At 38.3% G+C, this 22,345-nt stretch overlaps 1 protein-coding gene across 2 annotated transcripts; it reads right to left on the bottom strand.

The window, feature by feature from the left end:
• Positions 1-354: 354 nt before the first annotated feature.
• Positions 355-17,881, bottom strand: LOC110777710 (lariat debranching enzyme). Of its 2 annotated transcripts, XM_021982302.2 has the most exons (10): positions 17,624-17,877; positions 16,499-16,656; positions 13,752-13,873; positions 13,372-13,565; positions 12,614-12,796; positions 12,417-12,535; positions 12,199-12,338; positions 11,491-11,610; positions 6,084-6,173; positions 355-978 (listed from the first exon to the last, which is right to left on the bottom strand). In XM_021982302.2, exons 1-9 carry the CDS (start codon positions 17,744-17,746, stop codon positions 6,088-6,090), a joined length of 1,245 nt encoding a protein of 414 aa, XP_021837994.2. In that variant the 5' UTR covers positions 17,747-17,877; the 3' UTR covers positions 355-978; positions 6,084-6,087. The 2 variants fall into 2 exon arrangements, with proteins under 2 accessions (XP_021837994.2, XP_056686664.1); XM_056830686.1 differs by lacking the exon at positions 6,084-6,173 and having other exon boundaries at positions 17,624-17,881.
• Positions 17,882-22,345: the final 4,464 nt, after the last annotated feature.

Genomic DNA, 22,345 nt, shown 5'->3' with positions numbered 1-22,345 from the left:
GGAAGCCCAACTGCTAGTTCTCTGCTGGTCCTTTACTGTAGTCTTTTCTGCTTTCTTTACTTTTAAGTTTTTGTTCTCAGTAGGTTGTATTAGCTTTTCTTAAGGGGCCTGCCCCTCTCCAATCACCAAAAAAAAAAAAACATTTGGCAATCTCTTATTCATATTTTATCATCTCCGCCGCACTCTGTGAGACCCTGCAATATTTGATAATTTTCGTACGGTCTATCTTCCTCTTACATGTAAAAGTATCCACTTGATGGTCCCAAATTTGAGCTCTTTGGTTTTTGTTGCTGAAGTAAAGAAGTAGAACTCCGCAAAACAAAGGTAGTATATTTTTGTTGCATAGACCAAAGGTGCGAAGTTGTGTCCTATTTCTCAAAGTTAGTGTGGCCAAGACGTCCACTTTAGCAAACATAATGCATACATCGGGTCACTTTCGTTACATAAATGTAAAAACGGTAAACTTAATCAAAGCTCAGGAGTCAAGACCTCCAAAGTAACGGCTCCCTACACTAGTATACTTCTGAAATCCCTTGTTTTAAAGACCTACACTAATAACTGACATATTCTAAGAAACCGCCTCCAATCGATGTGAAGTTACATATATACTAATTTGGCAGTTGGGTTTCACCCTCATGCTTCTTCTGTATACCTCCTCAACAACAATAAGAATTGCAAGAAATTACTTTCTATTACACGCCACATGTGTCACAGGGCTTCCTATTCACAGGAGTTGCAACAAATCCTTTCCGATGATAAAAGCCATTCAAGCTCACACAAATACCTGCATTTGTAATCGAATTGCAGTAATATTGTTGAGGAGGATCATTATGTTAAGATTTCTCTTTTCCGGTAAGAAATGGTTGCCAGACCCAGACGCTCCTGCTGATAATATTGACTTCGTGTTAAATCATCACGAGTTCACGACTGGGTGTAAGCCGCAATACATTGACACCACAAAAGCTGTGAGTGCAATTTCTGCTTGGAGAAGAGAATTAGTGTTAGAAGTTAGCAAAAGAATATATAAAAAACAACAAACAGGAGAACAAAATTTGTAAGAAGTATAGAAGAATAAACAAATGAGTACAGGGCAGCTAAATGAGTCACTTTTAGATATCTAGCATGTGGAACAAATTAACGCAAGGGTTGACCTTTATTCTAACAGTACTTTTATCTCTAAATAATACTGCTGGAACATGGAAACTTAGATTATGACATTTTAATCCAACCAAAAATAGCCATGGAAACTGAAAAAAATGCAAACAATTAAGTGACACCCTCCACATTTGATCAAGTAAAATACATGAACATTTAGGAAACTTTCACACAAATTTGAAGTAACCGGTAAATCAAGTTGACATTTGTATTGATTAAAAAAGTAAAGAGTACCTCCATATTCGATAACAAGTGGAGAAGAAACTGCTTGAAGAACACGAATAAGTGCTACGCTAAAAACTGAATTAAATCTAGGCTAACAAAGCTCAATTTGGTTCTACTGAATTTGGCTGAAATTAACTTATCTTTAAGTAACTGAACTTATTTTTGCAGAAAAGAACTTTTTTCCACGTCCAATTGTCTTATATTAACTTATCTGGGCTTATTTTTGCTGAAATAAGTGAAAACAAACAGACCCTAAGCCCAGATGTTCAAGGAAACGAAGGCTAAAGACTAAGAAAAACTGAAGGAGAAATATAAGTTTTTGATATGATGATTCATTTTGCTCCGACTCTTACATTACTATTTAAAGAGGATTCTGCTGAATGCAACTTCCTCTTTCTGGAATGCAAACTTCTCTTTGTTTGTTAGTTTTAAACTCAATATATCACGCCCTGATTGATTTGAACATGCCAACTCTGATAAGATAACTGCCAAATGACTCATCAAAGTTTCCTGATGTAGTATCGCCAGATCATATTCTACATTTCTCCTACATTCTCCTGTGGACCCGATGCTTTGTATAATGAGCCTTGTTGATTGAGGATAGGCCTCCCCTACTTAGGACGCTGGGGTTTGAAAAGTCCCCTTAAAGCCCAAAAAGTATAAAATATTTATAAAAAAAACATACACAAAACACGACATAAAAGTTTGTGATTGGCCAAGATGTATATCAAAAGTCATTAAGCATTCGTAAGATCATAATGCCGGTGAACAAAAACCACTATAAACTAATATAGCACGAGAATTTTTAAAATTGATAGCTTCCATATTTGAGAGACGAGAAGAAAACCAAATATGACTTCAAGAACAATTTGTAACCAAGTTTTCAAATACCAAGACTTCTAATGCTGACAATGTTCGACGAGCAATTACTTAATGATATTACTGGCCTGGCACACCTATAGGAAAAACTACTTAGTGATCCACAGGCGAGAGTTGAAATATATTCGCCACAATAAAACCCTCTTCTGTTAGACATGTGTAATGAACCATTCTGACCCTACACGTGTTCCCTTGGTATACAGTAGGAGGCAGAGGCAGAAGCAGAAGGGACAAACAAGTGCTGCAACAGAAGACAACCAACACCACCAATGAAGAGGTGGGTGTGAGCCAAAAGGGCCTTGCCACCACTACAGAACAAAAGCAGCAGCAGGAGGCAATTAATGAACTTTACTAGATAATAGTTCCTAGTGCATAAGTAGAAGATAGAAAGAGAGCATTGTCTATTTTGTGAGCTACTAAGGAGATTGGTAGCCTAAAGCTACTAGAAGTGTAACACAACTTCCACCTATTGGTGTTGTTAATCAAAAAGCTCTCTTCTTCCCATATTTGTTGTGTTTGCTGGTTGCTGTTGTGACAGGTTGATTGAGGGCATTGCACTTGGTATCAGAGCAGCCACGATCCCAGAAAGAAACAGCCATGGTGCATCCAAACTCGCAGAGGTTGGAGACGCTGAAAAACGGGCTCGCAGAGATGAACCAGGAGATGGAAGGAATGGAAGCGACTATACAGAAGACCCTAGCCGAGGGAATGGCTGCCTTCCAAAAACTTTGCGGCCAAGAGTGAGGAAGAGTATTAGAAAAACAGAGAGAGAGAGTGAATGGGGCCACTACCCGCCTGGAAGGAAGGCTGGACAGGAGATGGAAGGAATGGAAGCGACTATATAGAAGACCCTAGCCGAGGGAATAGCTGCCTTCCAAGAACTTTGCGGCCAAGAGTGAGGAAGAGTATTAGAAAAACAGAGAGATAGTGAATGAGGCCACTACCCGCCTGGAAGGAAGGCTGGACAGGTTCAGAGAGGAACAGAACAACCAAATGGCGGTCTTATAAAAGGCTCAAGAGAAGTTTCAAATGGAAGTTAAGGTGTTAATGGTGAAGACCCCAGAGCAGCCGCTGAGCTTTACAGCGGAGGACGAGGAACATTTTTCAGAGATCGGGGGGATAAACCGAGAAACAGAAGGGTATTCGAATGAGGAGGTGGGTTTGAAGGATCATAAGGCAATGATCCTGATGGTTGGATTCTCAGGGGAGAGAAGTATTTCGATTTTTACAGATTGAATGAGAGTGAGAAGATGGAGGCAGCGGTGATTTCTATGGAGGGTGATGCGCTAAGGTGGTTTACTAAGACCTGGGCTGCCTGGATCTTGTCCAAGTACCGACCAACGAACTCTGGGAGCCTAGCCGCCACCAAACTTCAACAGTGGCGGAGTACCAGCACCGCTTATCGAGTTGGCATCTCCTCTAGGGATGTCGAGTTGGCGTCTCCCCTAGAGGATGTACCAGATAGTATCATGATGGGACAATTCATCAATGGTTTGAAGGAAGACATTAAATCAGAAATTAGGTTGTTGAATCCTTATACTTTGGAGGAGATGATGGATCTAGCGGTTCAGGTCGAAGAGAGGAACCGGGTTAACAGGTTGCAAAGAAACGGAAACGAGTCAGCAAAAACGGGGCAGTTTTGGGCAGTTTTCGTATTTCAGTAAAGACCCAAATTCGTCCCCACTCAACAACACTGCTCCCAAAGCCCAATCTCATGGCCTAGTTTCAAATCACTACAACCCAACAACTAAGGAAGGAGGATTCTAAACACCCACTACAAACATCTGCTAATTCTTATGGAGGCTCCAAACGCCGTAGTTCCAACCAAGTCCACCGCTTCGCATGGTATAAAAACTCATCCGAGTTAACTCGTATCGCCCGAGTTAACTCGGATTTTAGGGTTGGCGATGCGATATTAGGCGATTTATCACGCCGTGTTACAAAAAAGCGAGATCTCGGCCGGTACAACTGTTCCGGTAAAAAATCGCCCGAGATACACCGTTCTGGTCAAAAATCGCCCGATATATACCGTTTGGACTCGCAAATTAACCGATTATTTCATAGAAAAAGAAAAAAAGAAAGAAAGATTTCGAGCAGAGAAGAAACAGAAGAAGACCGCCATGGATGTGGAGCATGGAGGAAGGAAGAGGAAGAGGAAGAGGTTAGGGCTCTGGGATTCTTTTTTCACGTGATTCTGATTCCCAAGTTGGGGGTAGATTGGGACTTCTTTTCCCTTTTATTAAATGAAAAACAGGTGGGTGGGGCTGGGAATTGGGCTTTTATCAGTTTTATTTAAATGTGACAGATCGTTCTTTCACGTGATTCTGAGTTGGGGGTAGACTGGGATTTCTTTTTCCCTTTTATTAAGTAAAGAGGTGGGTGGGGCTGGGTAGGTGGCAACTGGGGATTGGGTATCAGTTTTATTAATTATATAACAGGTGCCAAAGAATACACGTGTTTGTTTTTTTTTTCTTTTTTCCCTCACTAATCTACTTTTTTTATAAAGTCCTTTTTAACTAGTTTTTATTTTCCTCCCTAATTGATCTTGTGCGACCACCGAGACCACTCCGTTACCATATCACCGCACCGATACCGCATTTTTACACCATGCCGCTTTGTCGTCGAGATTCTCCGATGAGACACGGCGGTTGTTCGATCGAGAATTACAGGAAAAGAGAGCGAAAGTGCTTTGCTTCCGATGTGATGAGAGATGGGGCGTAGGGCATCAATGCAAAAGGAAGGAGGTAAGTGTATTACTGGTAGATGAGGACGATGAGGAAGAGAAAGGGGAAGACAACGAATTTCGAGCCATGGATATACCCGATGAAGAAGAAATTCCGACATCCTTGTGTATTAATTCAATCGTGTGGATCACCAACCCAAAAACGTTGAAATTGCTCGGGAAAATTGGCGAAGGGGAGGTGGTCGTGATGGTGGATCCGGGGGCTACCCATAACTTCATCTCTGTCACAGCGATGGAGCAATTGAAGATCCCAGTTACGAAGTCGGGGGATTTGGTGTGTCGCTCGGGAACGGTGTCGCGGTACGAGGTGCGAGCATTTGCAAGGCAGTGTCATTCAGGCTCAATGAAGACGCAATGGTGGCAGAGGACTTCCTACCCCTGGAAAAGACATAAACTGTTACGCTTAAAGGTGACCCTTCTCTAGCTCGTTCGAAGATCTCCTTGAAGGCAATGATGAAGGTTTTACGGAAGGAAGGAAAGGGAATCATGGTGGAGTTTAACAAGCTAGAAGGGGAAGCCAAGGCTGGGTTCCCCCTTCTTACGTAGCTTGCTGGAGGAGTTCAAGGGAGTGTTTGACCAACCAAAAGGACTGCCCCTAGTCCGTGTGCACGAGCACGCTATCACAATGAAACCCGGTGGGTGTGAGACCCTACCATTATCCACAAATCCAAAAAGATGAGATTGAAAGGTTGATTTGTGAAATGTTGGATGTGGGTATTATTAAGCCTTCCACCAGCCCTTATTTCAAGCCCCGTGTTGCATAAATAGAAAGAAGGAAGAGAGAGAGCATTGTCTATTTTGTGAGTTGTGTAGAAATTTGTAACCTCAAGCTACTAAGGAGATTGGTGGCCAAAAGCTACTAGAAGTGTAACTCAACATCCACCTATTTGGTGTTATTAATCAAAAAGCTCTCTTCTTCCCATATTTGCTGTGTTTGCTGGTTGTTGTTGTGACAGATTGATTAAGGGAAATGCAACATGCTAAAAACTATAACCACCTTAGCTTAAATCAAACTCCGAAAACAAATATTTAAATATGAGTTCACAAAGGATTAATTACAACCAAAATGTGTGGATCTTACTTGTCTATTCTTCAGTATCAGCGGCCGTCAGCTCCTCTAGTTCATCCACATCATCAATAGGAATATCTTCATTATTAATAGAATAAGGGCCTACATTAAAGCCAAAACAATTATAAGAAACGAAGACATCCATTAATTACGAAAATTAGGATGCACGAAAGGACTAGAGAAAACAAACCGTAAAAGTGGTGTGCCAATCACGTTGTATATTAAAGAAAAAAAAAGCAAACCTATAGAAAAAAGGGAACCTAAAGGCTAAGAAACACAAATCTATCCCATACGGCCGCAGGTATTGGCTTCCAAAAACTCAATTAGAGAGATGACCTGATTTATCCTCAATGATAGCACCTACAGATATTTCGATCTGTGTGCCGAATATGAAAGCTAATGTGCACATCTCAAACAACCTTTGTTTTAGCAAGGTATTCACAGTGAAGAACTAATCTAAAGGACACCCTATCTCTACATTGTTAAAGCAAACAAGACATTTAGTAAGATTACATTATTTGTTCCCAAATATAAAACTCATCGTTGAGCATACCATAGTTTTTCATAAGCAATTAGCCAAAAGGAACAGTCAACGATGCCTTCATTAGACCATTGGTCTCAAGATGAAATTTGCAGGAGGGAAACAACGGAGATGGAATTATTTTTTTGCACATTTATAGAAGTTACAAGAGTAATAAAACGGTATGTCCACCAATCAACCTGGAGAATGCATGCCAGATTAAGTTTCTAGCATCACAAAACATTTGAAAGTTCCAATCCCGGATATTTTTTTAGGTAATAATAATGGGTAAACTGTATTTAGAAGAGACTGAAATAAAGAGAATTGATTCCCTCTGCCAAGGATTCCCAACAAACGTTCTTCGGCTCTATTGCTGATCGTACACTTGATGGCAGGCATAAGGAAAACATTGATTGCTACAAATTGATATCCATAATTAAGGTTGTTGTAAAATTGAAAGTAAGACTAGGTTTGAAACTTGTACAGGAATTAAGAAATTGAAATAGGAAAAACTAGACAACAAATTAAAGCTGTGAAAATGGGAACATGAAAAGGGAATATTTGTGATTTACTTGCAAGTACTTCTTACAAGTTACAATTACTTATGATCTCCGTAAGGAGGGTAATCACTTTCCATTCTTCAGCAATCAGCACCGTATGAACTCCGCATTCACCATGGCGAACAGGTTTCTCACTATACACAGTCATTAAGGGCTTTTACGGGAAGTTATTGTTTAAACGCTTTGCCTGCTGATAACGAACTGAAATCCATGTCAGGACTAATCCAAATGTTGGTCCGTCAGCATAAGTGAAGGGGAGATACAACAATGTACATGACAAGCAACATTAGGTACACTTATGCGGGCAGCTGGTTTCTCACCCATGGCCATTAGGATGCCATCATGATCAATGTCATAACTTATAATTGTATGGAAGTACGATAACACACCTCTAAACCAGGGAACCTGAATCGATTTAGTTAAGACCTAAGTTACTTCGACTCGGCAGTTTTGCCCTCGTACCCAGGTCGACCCGACACGACAAGGATCCCGGTATGGAATCCGCACCGGATCCTTGTAGGGTCAGTCGGACACGGCAGCTAAAGGAGGTGGAAGAAGCAATTTACTTTTCTTTTTTCAATTTTCAAACCCTAGATCTGTTAATTGGGGTTGAAGATTACCTAGTTTCTTGTTTAAATATTGGGGCTTTTGTTAGAAACGTAATTCCGAACATGGTGGTGTAATTTTGGTCGCCCATCCCACTGATGGTACTCTGCCGGCGGCAACCAGGGAAGCGGCGGTGCTGGTCTTGTTGTTGCACAGTTCCAGGAAGATGAAGTTGCGTAAAAAAGCTTTTTCTTTTTAGATTGAAACTTAGAAACTACAGCTGTACAAAGACAAAAGATATCTTCCCTTTTTTTTATAAAAAGTACAGTGAAAAGGCAACTTTATTTACTTTTGATTTTTTTTGTCTATATATTTTTTATCCCCTTTAATGTTCAAGATTGGAGGAGGACTTGGTGGACCCCTTTAGTTGTATACTACGTATGTTAAAGGACTTGGTGGACCTTTTCAGTGGACCTTTTTAGAATACAACTGTATCTATGTTTATTTGATTTTTTAAGACTTCCTTTCTTTCTTTTTTTTTGTATTTTTTTTTTTTAATTTTCATATCCCCGTACCCGTGTCTAAATTTAGGACAGGGTCCCCGTGTCTTCAAATTTCAGTTTTTCCGAGTCCGACACTCTGATCCATACCCGTTTCCGACACCCGTACCCGAGTCCGAGTAACGTAGGTTAAGACAATGGTAATCTCATGTATATCTCCTATTCACTTTTGCCGATGGACCTATGTTTGGAAGAATCCTCACGAGAATGACGTGTGAAAATCGTTCGCTACACGCAATCTAAACTTATGAAGAAAGCTATAACGTTTTAACCGTTGTAGATGCGGAGTTAAAACAGCACAGAAGGACAAAAAGTAACTCTCCTTCCCCGCTTTGCTTTACACCCTTATCCTGTGTCAAACCATCAAAATACACAAAGAAGAAAAGACAAATCACAAAATAAGCACTTGTAACGTTGTAAGAACTAAGAGTGTGTTTGTTTAGTGGAAATGTTGATGGGAATGGGAATTTATTTCCGAACTTGGCCCATTTCCCATGTTTGTTAAGTGGGAATAGGAAATAAACATGGGTTTGAGAATAGGAAATATTGAGCTCAGTTCCTTTATTTTTTTTTCCCCGTGGAAGGGGGTGGAAATTGATGAACGGAATTGAGAAAGGAGAAAAATGTCCAAAAGCCATTAATGAATAAGAAAGATGAGTTGTATAATAAGGGTGTTTGAGTAATTTTGTAATGTATTCCCAATTTATTTCTCATCATTACAGAAACAAGTCAATAGGAAAAATATGAAGGAATTTCCACCCACAAACTCACATCCTAATCCCACACTCCATTCCCCAAATTCTCATTACCACATACCAAACGCCTCATAAGAATTACATGCAAACAAATCAATAAATAAACACTTGTAACAAGTACTTGCAAAAAAGTCACAACACCTTTTTTGTGTTCCCGCTGCTAAGACTATTATTTGAAATTAATCTATTTTCTATTTTATCATATTTCATTTGTTAAACCCATTTAAAGGTTTCGAAACTATTCTAAAATATTTCCAGTTTTTCCTAGTTTCAATTTTAAAACATAAACTTAACTCTGAATTCCAATTTGTAATCAAAGTAGCTCTATGAACAAGTTTATTCTGCTTGATAAAAGGCTTGAACCAGAATCATAAATGAGCTTCAATGATTGAGTACATAGAGTTCCAAACAGACTTCCTTAATTAGGACTGATTGACCTCATGTTACCTTTGGTTGAACAAAGAAATATTTTTCTCTTGGAAGTGCATCTCCTTTGTTTTGTTGAATATACTTCCTATGTTTTTCTTAGTTGACATGTTTTTTTATTTGGCGAGTTTTGTAATGTACAATACCAGTTTTACCCTTACCCCGCACTACTGAGTATATATTACTATTACTTACGAACTAAATAATCCCTTCAAAATGATTACTTCCTACTCCCCTGTCTCGATCATTTCTTCATCCTATCTTTTCTTGTTACCCAACTCCGCCTGTGAGTGTCGCGTATCTACCGGTCCCAAGCCCGGATAAAGGAGGAGGGTTGCGGTAGGTTGGTGGCGACCAGCGGTAAAACTAAGTCACATATCATGACATGAATCAACATGAATCTCTTCTTGTTCCCCATGGAAGCCTACCTCCCTCCACATGTCCCTATGGCCGACATCTCCACCACCCCTAACACCACAACAATATCTACCCTCTCTCTCCTTGATCACCTCCACGCTTTCTATCCTCTTCACCGCAACCACAAATGAAATTTACCAAAATCAAGGTTGTGGTTGTCGGATTTGGCAGGAGGTTGTGGTTGTCGGATTTGGCAGGAGGTTTCGGATTTGTGAAACGGTGTTCATGTGCAATGATGGAATACTCTCCCTCGTCTCTTTTCTCTATTTCGAACTTGAGGGTGGGTATGGGGCATGGTTCGAAAATGCGGTATCGGTCGCGGTATCGGTCGCGGTGTGGTGTTGAGGGTATCGGAATTGATGCGTTCGTCGCGAATCGAGTCGCGGTTGTGGCAACAAAAAAATTGTTTGCCTTTTTAAACAAGTATTATTCTAATTAATTTTGTAGTTAGTTAATTTAGGATTAATAAATTTTCATACGAATTAAAACCCAAGGCATTCATGTTGACTCATTATATACGAAGTAGTTTACTAGCCCAGCCTATAAAATATTTAACTAATAAAATAGATAAAAGCCCACTACCCCAATCCCCACCTACCCAAATTCTCACCTACCCCAGTTCCATTTTCTACTATTGTGTTTAATAAAAAAAAAAGGAAAATAAACTCAGCCCCACGGCCCCCACCTACCTACCCCAACCTCAAACACGTGTAAATTCAGTGGAACATTTATGATCTCTCTCTTCTTCTTTTTCAGTTGTTAACCTCTGTAAATTGAGCTTCCCCATCGATTTTAATGGAGTTCCTTGATTTCTTCCCTTCTTTCTTTTTTTTTTGTCAAAAGCATGAGAAATTGGGCCGAAATTTAGGCTAATAACGATTAATGCGGACGAAACCGGTTCGGATCGGCTGAACCGGGCCAAATCTCGCTATTTTTCAAAACGGCGTTACAACTTGGGCAAACTTGTATCGCCAGCTTGAAATTCCGAGTTAGCTCGGGCGATCCGAGTTGACTCGGCCGAGATTTTATTCCCTGGTATGGGGTCAAATGGGTTTTTTTATATGTAGTGTTTTTCTTTAATTTAGGTAGTTTTCTATATCTGTGGGAGTATTATTTACGTGTAATTATTTCCATATCTAACTTAGACCTCACGTCCTAAAAGTTTTGTACAACGTGACCGTACACATACAATCAGACAAATGCACATACGCTCATATGCTCATACGCATATCCAGAGTCCATGTAATATAGGAAGAATCTCTGGCTTTTCAATTTAGTCTTGTTGTTTTCTTTCTTTGTTAGATCTCATGCATTAGAGGGAGTTTTTATAATGATCGTTCATTCATTCATTATCATTACCCCATTGCCTCAAAGAGACTCCCGCAAGAAGCGGGGTAAGGGGGGGTCGGGTGTACGCAACCTTACCCCTGCAATTGCAGAGAAGTTGTTTCCTATTGACCCAAAAGCGATAACAGGACGACAACAGGAAGACCATCTTCTACTTCATGAAAGGAAGCGAAGAGGCTTTAAGAGTTTTTATAATGATATTGAAGCAAAATCTGAATGCAAATTATATTAATGCAAAAGATCAAACAAAAAAGAAAGTGTCTACTATGCATAGTCACGAATGATTACCAGCTTTAGATACCGATGGAGAGTAAGAACTCGGCTCATTGCGTGCAGTGGAGTTATCAAGAAGATATGGCAGCTCAAGGAACTTCAAAAGTGCTTTTGTCTGAGGATTCCGATGATGTTCTATAATAAAAAAAATACCACTGACCATCAAATACTTGATTATACCAATTACAATGTCAAACTTGCGATGCTTGATCATAGCAATTACAATGTCAACATATAGAGAAATGGGGGGAAATAAAACTCATCTTGAGTAAAGAAAACATGAATAAACAGCTATTATTCAAACTTGGGAAACAAAAGGGCACCAACATTTTATATGAACAAATGAACACTGGGGTAGGAAAAGATCAATACAGCATATCATCCCATAACCATCGTAATGCACATCAAATTAGGCGTGAAAAAAAATAAGATTGCAGAGCATCTGACAAACACCAATTGTTATCAGATCACCACATTGAGGAACTATTTGAGCATGTTTGATACTCGAACAAAAAAAAGTAACAACATTTGCATTTTGCAGCCACTGATAGTTTCAACAAGAAAGGCAAGATCTACATAGTTACCTAGCCTAAGAAAACTGCTTGCTGGGTGCCCTTTACATAGGAAACTAAACAGAATAATACAGAAAATTGCGTAGCTCTAAAAAAGACAAGCAGAAAAAATAATTTCAGGTACACAATATACTACATGAATCATGATTACCGGCAGAGGAACCGTTAAAAACAGGTTGAGAGGGATCATGGCACGGAGCTGTTCGTGTGAATTCAAAGGGTTTATTCCCTCTTGTGTTTAGCTTACTCCTGACCCACTGACGTGAACCTTCTGTGTCAGCTTGAACACTCCTTCAAATAAAAACAATATTTGTCAACACTTAATCAAAGAGAAAACAGGAATATCGACAAATAGATTAAGTAACACACCGCAAATCAGCAGGCCTTGCAGTTAAGGGGAAGGCTACATTGAATGTCCTAGTAATCGCAAGCCATTCTTCATCATAACATATTTCAAATGGTCCAGGGTCAGATTCGATTTCAATAATCTGACACAACAAAAATCTAAAATCAGCAATTTCAAGCAGTTGATGAATTGGACGGATACTGGAATAAGCAACTCATACCTGTAAGAATTTGCGACCAGGCAAGCACTTGTCAAGTGCAAGAAATTTTGTCATAGGACCACCTTCGCCATGCTGAACAAGGGCAGAAAATTTGCAGTGCAGGTGAGCCGAAAACCAATAAGAAGGCTTCAACTTCTCCAGCAACTTAGCAGCAGGCTTACTACCAAGAGTTCGTTCCTGAATCTGAGAATGAATACTTACACAATAGTAACTAGTAAGTCATGGTGAAAATATTATCATTAATAATAGCCCATTTATTATAAAAGCATGAAAGTGCGTGCTAACATGACCTTCAATAATATTGTGATTTTAAGGGATGACGACAAGAAATTATACACATATACAACACCAAGCATTTCCACCATCATGCAACATGATTAAAGAATCATTAGAATTGGACTTCACACTTCTAACTTGTATTATTGAACTAATAGCGCAACGAGATTTCAATTTATTCAGATATTTGCCAAGTGATTGTTGAAACAATAAGTTTTATTTCCTGATAGTGGAAGATAATCAGCAATTCAGCATAAAAATTTGCGTTAGATTTGACTCAAATGTGTGACTATCGTATTACGACAGACTCCTACAACGCACCAACACAAAAGTTAAAGACAGTGTGAGGGATAGTGGTTCAACTCCTACTAGCTCTTTGAATAATTAGAGACAAACCCTATTTGCTTCTTAGAAACCGAATAAAGCAGAATAGAATGTTACACCATCATATAAGATATTTTCAGTCGCATAATTTAACCTACCTCTTTTTCAAAGGAGGGCTTCTTCTTGACAAGTTCTCTCCAGTTTCCACAATCAGTAATACCAAGCGGCCAATCATGTGAAAGAAATATATCGATTGGCTCCTTAACTTGCATAAGCTTGTGGACGTCATATTCACGAACATGGTAAATGGACCGTATATCACTCTCATTGTATGGAGGTCTTTCAAAATGCCCTGCTCATCCATAACACATGTAGATATGATAAAGTTTTCCCTATTTTGGTTGCTATAGATAGAGATACAGAAAGGTCTAGACAATAAATCTGTCATACAAATATCTAAGGCCATGTTTGTAATAAATAAAAAACAGTTTCTATAGAACACAAAACCACTCAAAACAAAAATATACCACGGACCTACCTAAACTATAATGGCGACAATTGTATATCCCCGACAATCCACCAATTCGAATGCTGCCAAACTTGATCACCCCAGCAAAACCCAAAAAGAATATGTTAGGTGCAGCCCATCCACCATAGTACCTATAACAATCCACGTAACTCCTTTATAGTACAGAATCTATGAAGCATGAATACAGGGGAGCATAAGGAATCTTATATGAACACTTAATTAAGAAACACATTGGCTTGTAATAACAATATACAATATTTCCCTTATTTGGTGAATTTCTGTAGCTATATCAGCAACACGATGGTTTGAGACTAGGACGACATGAGAGTAGACAATAGAAATAGCTCTAACATAGAGGCGCAACATGTTGTTTAGAAAACTCTCTAGATACATAAATGGCCCATCATTGACAAAATATTCAAGTAGACAGTGTGAACTGTGATTATCATAGCTAAGACTGATTACCCCAAGAATGTGCTCAAATCAGTTGAGCTCAAGGAGAAAAGAGGACTCCAATCTAGAGGATATTTTGGAGAGAGAAGCTAGAATGACAATACAGAACAGAAAAAGACTATCCCCATAATTGGAAAGTAGGGAGTAATAGCACATCGAAAACCCTAAACCAAGAAGCCCCAAGAAGGCAACAATAGGGAAAGTTTAGGGTGGAGTGATACAACTTGAAATATCCAGCAAAAACGCTGCTTATTTCCATCAAAACAATTCCTAAGCATTTTAATTTTAATTCATCAGTTTTTTTCATGAGATGTCCCTAAATTTTGAGAAAATTCACCACATAACCCTCAGGTTTCAAAAATTCACCAAAAATCCCTATTTCAAAACTTAATACACATACCCTTAATAACCTCATCAACCCCTAATCACCCCAATGAACCCACTCCCTAATTAACCCACCCATTATCCCAATAATAAACCTTGTTTTTCTTTTCTTTCTCCCCCTTCCCCCATGGTTGCCTGAAAAGCTACCACCACCATTTTCTGCCTCGTCTGACCCCTTCTCCCTCCTCGCCAATCACCACCAACACCGCTAACATCTAACTTCTTCACCTCCAACCTCGTCAATTCTAGAAACTCGCATCCCCTCCCCTGCTTCAGATTCGTTCAATCTTGAATCGTATTGATATAAATTTATCGATTCAAAGCTTAATAAGAGTTAATTGCTGTACTCGTAAATCCTCAATTAAATAATTTTCCAGCAACTAATGGCGAACCCTGAGAATTGTTATGTTTGGTTGTTAGGCAGGCTTATTGGTGAACGGAAAAGGAGAATTTGGGTTCCGGAGTTGTTGAATCCAGAAAATTTTCCACTGATGGTGAATTGAAGAGGAAGGAGGAGACTTGATTAAAGACGACGGGAGTTGCATCGAGCAAAGGGTTGGATGTTGTGAAGCATAACGTAGCCGCCGGCCGCAGAAGGACAGAGAACAAACGTTTCGGCGTCTTGATGCTCTTTCCATCATCATCAAACTCATCATCTTCCTCGAAGCCTCTGCGGCTGATGTAAATGAACGCATAGCTTCATCAAACAGATCTGATCGTTGAGGAATAACTCATCGGCGGACGACATAGCCGAGCTGACCACCGGCGAATGCGAGCCAAATCGGGAGGAGAACTCGATTTGGGGTTCGGGCTTCGGGTTCAGGTTCGACGAGGACGAAGGAGAGAAAGAAGGTGCTTGTGGTCGTCGGCGACAAGTAAAGGGGGAAGGAGGAGGTGGTGGCGGGATGCTGGAGGAGGCAGCAGCAGGGTGGCTTCCATGAAGGAAAGGGCAGAGAGAAAAGAAAAGAGGATAAAATGAAAAAATATGGGTTAATGGGTAGGTTAATTAGGGGTTGATGATGTCATTAAGGGTATTCGGTGATTTAAGTTTTGAAATAGGGGTATTTGGTGAACTTTTGAAAAACTCATGAAAAACTACATGCATTAATAACTTTAAGGGAGCAAGATGAACAAACTCATATTCAGAAAAGAGGTAACGGCTCACGAGTTGGCTGCATTGGTACTCCATGCATAATTGAATAAACAGATAGTAGTTTTTATATTGGCGAGCGGAAATGCATCGTGTTGTTCTTTGCTTACCTTCTGACTTCTGAGTTCCTATATACTCTCTCTATCTCAAACTTCTTCCACTTTGATATTTGTGACTCAATGTGAAGCTACAAATAGATAAATAATACGGAGCAATAATATAGGACATACAAAGTACCGGGTAATAAACTAAGAGGGGGCAAACTAATAGCCATCCCTCAATCTAAGTACCGGGTTTTGGGAAGTACCCGTATAATGATATAAGTTAATCTAAGAGTGTCTTGTATGGATTGATAATACACAAAATGTTAGAAGCCAAGAGTAGTGCACATCACACAACATGCAGCTAGGAGCCTAGGAGTAGCTTGATATCCTCTATGATTATTTTCTTTGATAATCGTTGGAAAAGGCACACCATATAGATATCTCTTCCATACACGGGCCATATTTTCATGGTAATATTATCTCTCTTTTAAGAAAATCGAATAGAAAATAGAATAATTCCAGATTCCACTTTGTTAAATAAGATAAACTTCAAATTATCATAAAATTATCATCATAAAAACTTAACGTGACTTCAAAAGATCAAAATCAAGGTCACTAAACCCTCCACGCAAAAACTAAAAAACAGAAAATCTGTAAGCAAAAACATGCATATATCCACATTCAAACCTGTAGGGAATAAAGTACTGGACTATGTAACTACTTACAGTTCCCAAAGGTAGTTGGATGCTTCGTGATTTCCACCAATGAAAATAGTTGGCACAGGAGCTACTTCTTTTCCTGAGTAGTATTTCCAAAAAGTATTCATTTGCCTATATTTAGGTTTTACATTTAAACTCTCCAAATCCTTTTTGTTTCTAACAGCCTGTAATAAAGGTCAAGCCGACATATCAGTCTAATAAGACGACATTTCAGAATTTCCGTGTACTGGAAGATCTGAAAGAGAAGCACAGACAGTTAGCAACACATGTATTCTACATATCTTTAGTGTGACAAAGACCAAGAATTTCATTCAACATATGAAGTATTTCATACTCGGCACTACTTCATAGCACCTTCTTCCTTCAAAAATTTCTTCTTCTTTGACATATTTCTCCTAAAAGTCTAAAACTATCATCTAGATATTTTATAGCAAATTCTTCTGATGCACTCCGAATGTAATCTGAATAGAATTAGGTCCTAACAGACCTTAACACATCAAACAAGTTGTTTTTATGACATTCTGGTTACCAACAGAAGTAGTTTTATTACCCCAGTGGCTGAAAATGTTTCGAACTCACAGCTCGCAAGAGCTGGATAAGCGATTCCCAAACTTTAAGAAAGTGTTCATTACCTCATAAGTTTGCAAAACGTATGGAACATTTAAAAATCGAGTTTCGGCACTCACAAAGTCACGATCACCTATTTCCATCAAAAAGGTCTTTCCAATTATATTTCCAACCACCTGTGTTAAACCGCTCAAATTATATATTCACAGAAAACTCAGAACAAAATTGCTGCGGGCATTAACGACAAATTTGACGGAAGAATCCACCTCATCAACTCATAAGTTGAATTCATCAGAATTCAAAAATTAAATTACCTATGTACTAAGAACTCAATTATATGTTCTGGTAGAATCAGCCACAACCAATATATCGAAATTCCCTCAAAAAATCAATTTCAAATATAAAAAAAAAAACATTATTTCCACAGAGCCTAACAATAGCGCTGGATATTAACGAAAAACTTCACAAATTACTATAATAATAAAAATACAAGAAAAGAAACAGATAATAAAGGGGATTTGTCGATACTCATAGCAGAAATTAATATGGAGAGGAAAAGATAACCTGAAAGTCGCCGCAGCAAATGAGAAGGTCGATTTTGGTGTTTTCGTCTCTCTCCAAATCAGCAATAGTTTTGTAGACATTGTCGAGATCACCATGCATGCATCCTTCCACTGCTATCTTCATCCTTTTTGTCTTTCTACCTCTGAAAGGGGGTTAGGGTTTATAAACCTATGAATTACCTACGCAAATCGTCGGGTAGACTCGAGAGTATAGCCTTTATTTGGTTGGGAGGAATTGGAAGGAAAACAAAAGAAAGGATTGGAAAAATAATGCTTTTTGTATTTGGTATGGGAAGTGGAAGGAAAACAAAAGAAAGGATTGGAAAAATAATGCTTTCTGTATTTGGTATGGGAAGTGGAAGGAAAGCTCTTTATAAAAACTAGTCTTTGGACCCGTTTACAGAACGGGCTTGTTATATGTGAGTTAACCTTGATGTGTTGTATTGAAAATTCATTTTTGTTGTTAGTGTGATTCTCTATAGTTGTTTCATTCTCGTAAGGAAGGTTTTGGTGTTTTGTGGTTATGTGGATGGGAATATTGTTTTTGTTGTTGGTGGTTTTGGATGTTCTGGTTATAATTTTTGTTTACCTTTGTTGTTGTGTTTCATTAGGCCATTTGGAAACATATTGTCTACAAATATTGAGGGTGAAGTTCTTTGTGAGACTACCTTTTGGAAGATATTGTAATTTATTCGTCATTAAAATGCAAGGAGTAGTGTAATCCAAGAGACTAATTTAAAAGTACATTATGATAGTACGATTTGTAGGGGTTGTTTCGCATTTGAGCCCTGTAGTAGAGTTGACGTCTGGCAATAGTTATATGGAAATCAATAGTAGTTGTATTAAACCCGGATTATCCTTACATTACAACCCTATGAGTTTTTGGCGGACTCCCTCAAGGATTCTAAATCCTCTTTATGGCCCAAGGCCCATCATAATAAAGTCATCAACATTTATTCTGCAATACTATAAACATGACGCATTTGCAGAGGCGGACCTACATGGTCCTTGAGAGGACCAAAGGGACCCCCATTTTTCTGGAAAAAAAAACTGCAAATGTGTATTTTAATAATTAATGTCTGTTTGGAGCAACAACCAATCTCTATAGCTCAATGGTTAGCGGAATTGCCCAAACTTAAGGCTTGCAGCGCGGAGATCAGGCTATGTAGTTTTGTCATTGTTTTGTCATTGTTTTTGCTACTTGTCAAGTGTAATTATAATGTAGCAAATTTCTTTTACCGTATAAAAACTCGTTGCATATGTACACTCGTAATATTTTTTCAACTATGGTTGTAGTTTGGTCCGATATATTGATTTTTATTGCTATTTTTCCTTAATAAAAGAGGTAAAATAGTAGGATTCATATTGCATAAGCAAATAATAAAAAAAATTGGACCCCCATTTCTGAATTCCTGCGTCCGCCACTGCGCATTTGTGCACATTTCAAGGTACGTTCATTTATTGCTTTCATGTACACTTTAACCCAGAGAACTCTCTACATAATCCGAACCTACTCTTATTTAGGCATCGGAGGGGAGTTTCTCGAAACACCCCGAGGGCCAGTTAATCTTAATTGTGTGCGGGTATATTCGACCTCAATCTATCCAAAAACTTGATTAACCATGTATTAAACAGCAACTTGCAGTGAACAAAAACTCCAATAGTTTCATAATTCAAAACAAAAGTTCACAAATTATACAAAGAATACATTAATAGGTAATGTAAGCACTATATGTTCTTATAAATTATTAACCTTGGTTAAGTAAAATATTTAAGGCATGAACTGTTTGGTACAAAAACAGAATATCGCTTGAACATCTATCGTCTCATTAAGGATTTTAAGCCTCCATGCAAACTTGCATCTAGGGAGGATCTGGAACAGTCTAGATTAAAGTGTTCTTAACCCTGGTCAATCTAAAAACTAGTGAAAAGACGATTTCCAAGGCAGCAACGTATACTAAAAAGTTCAAATGACAGGTTGGGTTAGTAGGATAGGATGGCTGTAAAAAAAGCGAGAAATGAGAGGGTAATACGATTAGCCTTAGGTGCTTAGGTGGGCAAGGGGGAAGTGACACAAGTCCACAACAATTGAAAGGGACACTACAACTTTGATGCTTAATTAACTTTGACTAATCCTCCTTGGGCAGTAACCAAATCCTCTATCTACACTTTGTCACCTATACATGACTTTGGCTTATTCTAACTAATCAAAGGGATTTGCATACGTTAATTATGACGTGAAAAGTATTCTTCACAATAACACATAAAAAATTAGAAAATTTTGTTCAGTAATATAAATATCGCAGATGGAGAAATCATATGACAAACTACGAATTCATGAATTCTTCAAGGAATTGCTTGTATCAAAGCAGCATGAAAGTGCACGGATATGGCAATTCGCCAAATACAAGAAAAATGTAAACAACTATTGAAAGATTTGAAACCACTACCCCTACCAAGATAGTCATTTTCCGAAAAGGACCGACATTGTAGTAGGAACAACACTGGTTATTCAATGGTCTGGTATTTGGAAGACTAAAATCTAAATATATCTCTGTTACTAAATAACCCAGCAAAAATCACGCAAAGAATTTAACATTTACACAAGAGTCTTGGAAAAATGTAGCATGATCAACCAGAGAGTAAGTTGCATAAGCAAGTAGAGTTGCTTGCATAAGATACAACTGGAATTATGATTTATAAAGTCTTCAACAAACAACACAACACATCAAAGTATGTTCTATGCTAAAGCCTAGGCAGTTGTTCGTACTCAAAGTGGCTTGAACAAATAAATTGTTATGAAATCAGTTGGCCTGTCTATTTTTCATAAAATATATGTCATAAATCAGTGCAGTCTTGATGTCCGGTATACCTTTTCGAGGGCATTAATTCCTTAAGTTTATTTACAAAGTTGGATAATCTTGGCTGCGTAAGAACATGTGTTGTTGATGACACAAGCAACACAGTGAGTACAATGGCCGTAGGTATTGGTCGTAGGTGTCCCAATAGTGTAATATTTGTATTGAATGCTTTCTAAACTGGATAATTAAGAGCTCCAGCAGACAAGTTCATTTCACCACCTATATCCAGTCCAAGATTAAGCTAGGATAGATGACCTCTAATTGAATCACCTAGGATATATGGCATGTTCTCTTGCACTCTAATTGAATTACCTAGGTAGGGTAACAAAAGATTAAGCTGGCTCTCTCCTTTTAAATTCTAGGCAAGAATATCCATTTCTTTTCCAGAGCTTATTATACCTATTCAATTTATGATAAGGGACCATAAAAAACCAAAAAAAAGATCAAGAACACAGTGATTAGTGATAGCCTTTATGGTTCGGAGTGGGGGTTACTGTGATGGACTTGTTCTGTTGTTCTCATTTTCTATGAATTGGGGTAACTATACGACAGGACATGAAACTCCACCAAATTGTCATCAAAAGTTAACCAAGAGACAAAATCACCCAAGTTAACACGCTCAACAAAATATAAAGTACCACAATTTACTGTTCCATTAACTCCACTCAACCATATTAAACATTGCGCCAAATTCGTAATGTCATATTCACAACATCAGATCCCCCGAACCCAGTAATGTAATATTCACAACCTCAAATCATAATACTCAGAATGTTCCAGCAAAAGTAGGTGCTACTTTAAAGAAAATCAATCAACTTATAGTTCACCTAATTGGGGAAAAATGTCATTATTCAGTATAATACATTTTGAAAATGGGAAAAAAACTACACATCAATTAGAAACCTCAAAAGTGGGAAATCTATGCCCATTAACAAACCATACAACTATTCTAAACTGTAAACTAAGCCAATAAAGAACAGGCACAAATAAGATACAAAATCATACCTGATGGAAGCTGGCGTTCATATCATTACTGAGGCATACCTAGCTATGTTAAATAGAGATAGGATTGGAGTAAGAGATGACAGGTGGAAGGTCAATAACCAATTATGCAAAGAAACCGTAACCGACATGATTAAAGAAATTATTAATGTTTTCTGGGGTAATTAAAGTTAGGGAGAAGATGGTGGGATCGAATTGAAGGTGAAATTGGATTTTGATTCTAGTTCAAGGTCCAATTGAAGGTCCTTGCAAGGGTTTTTTTTGGAGTCTAATGCAGAATTAAGAGGAGTCAATTTCAATTGAAGTTGAAAATGAAGAGGGTTGTTATTCAAGGCCCATGATTCGTAATATTGATTGCGATTAAATCCGAAATGAATGATGATAATTAATGGCGAGGAAGAGGAAGGGGAGTTGATCATAAATGAATGGGGGGATGAAAAGAATGGGGAAACGGTGAGGGCAAGTTCCAGTCTTCCCTTTTGCTTTTTTGCTTTTTCCTTTTCATTTTTTTTAAAATTTTCCATTTTTTTGGATTTAAAACACATGGCCGGCGACGTGGCACTGTAATGGGATGGGCGACGTGGCACTATAATGGGATGAGCCACGTGGCATTGTTATGGGTGTGGTTATATTTTTTAAATACTAGGTATTGATTTCACTTTCTTTTCCTCCCAAAATCAGAGGAATTTGGAAGGAAAGAGAAAATTAAAAGCTGTCATTTATATTTTCTTTCTTTTCCATTCATTTCTTTCCCTTAAACCAAACACAGGAAAATAAAATCTCTTTCTCTTCCCTTCTTTTCCTTTCTTTTCCCTTCATTTCTTTTCTCTTCCTTTCCTTTACTAATAATGAACCAAATA

This window comes from Spinacia oleracea, chromosome 6 (assembly GCF_020520425.1).
Source record: "Spinacia oleracea cultivar Varoflay chromosome 6, BTI_SOV_V1, whole genome shotgun sequence".
NCBI lineage: Eukaryota > Viridiplantae > Streptophyta > Magnoliopsida > Caryophyllales > Amaranthaceae > Spinacia > Spinacia oleracea.
This window is presented reverse-complemented; position numbering and strand designations above follow the sequence as displayed.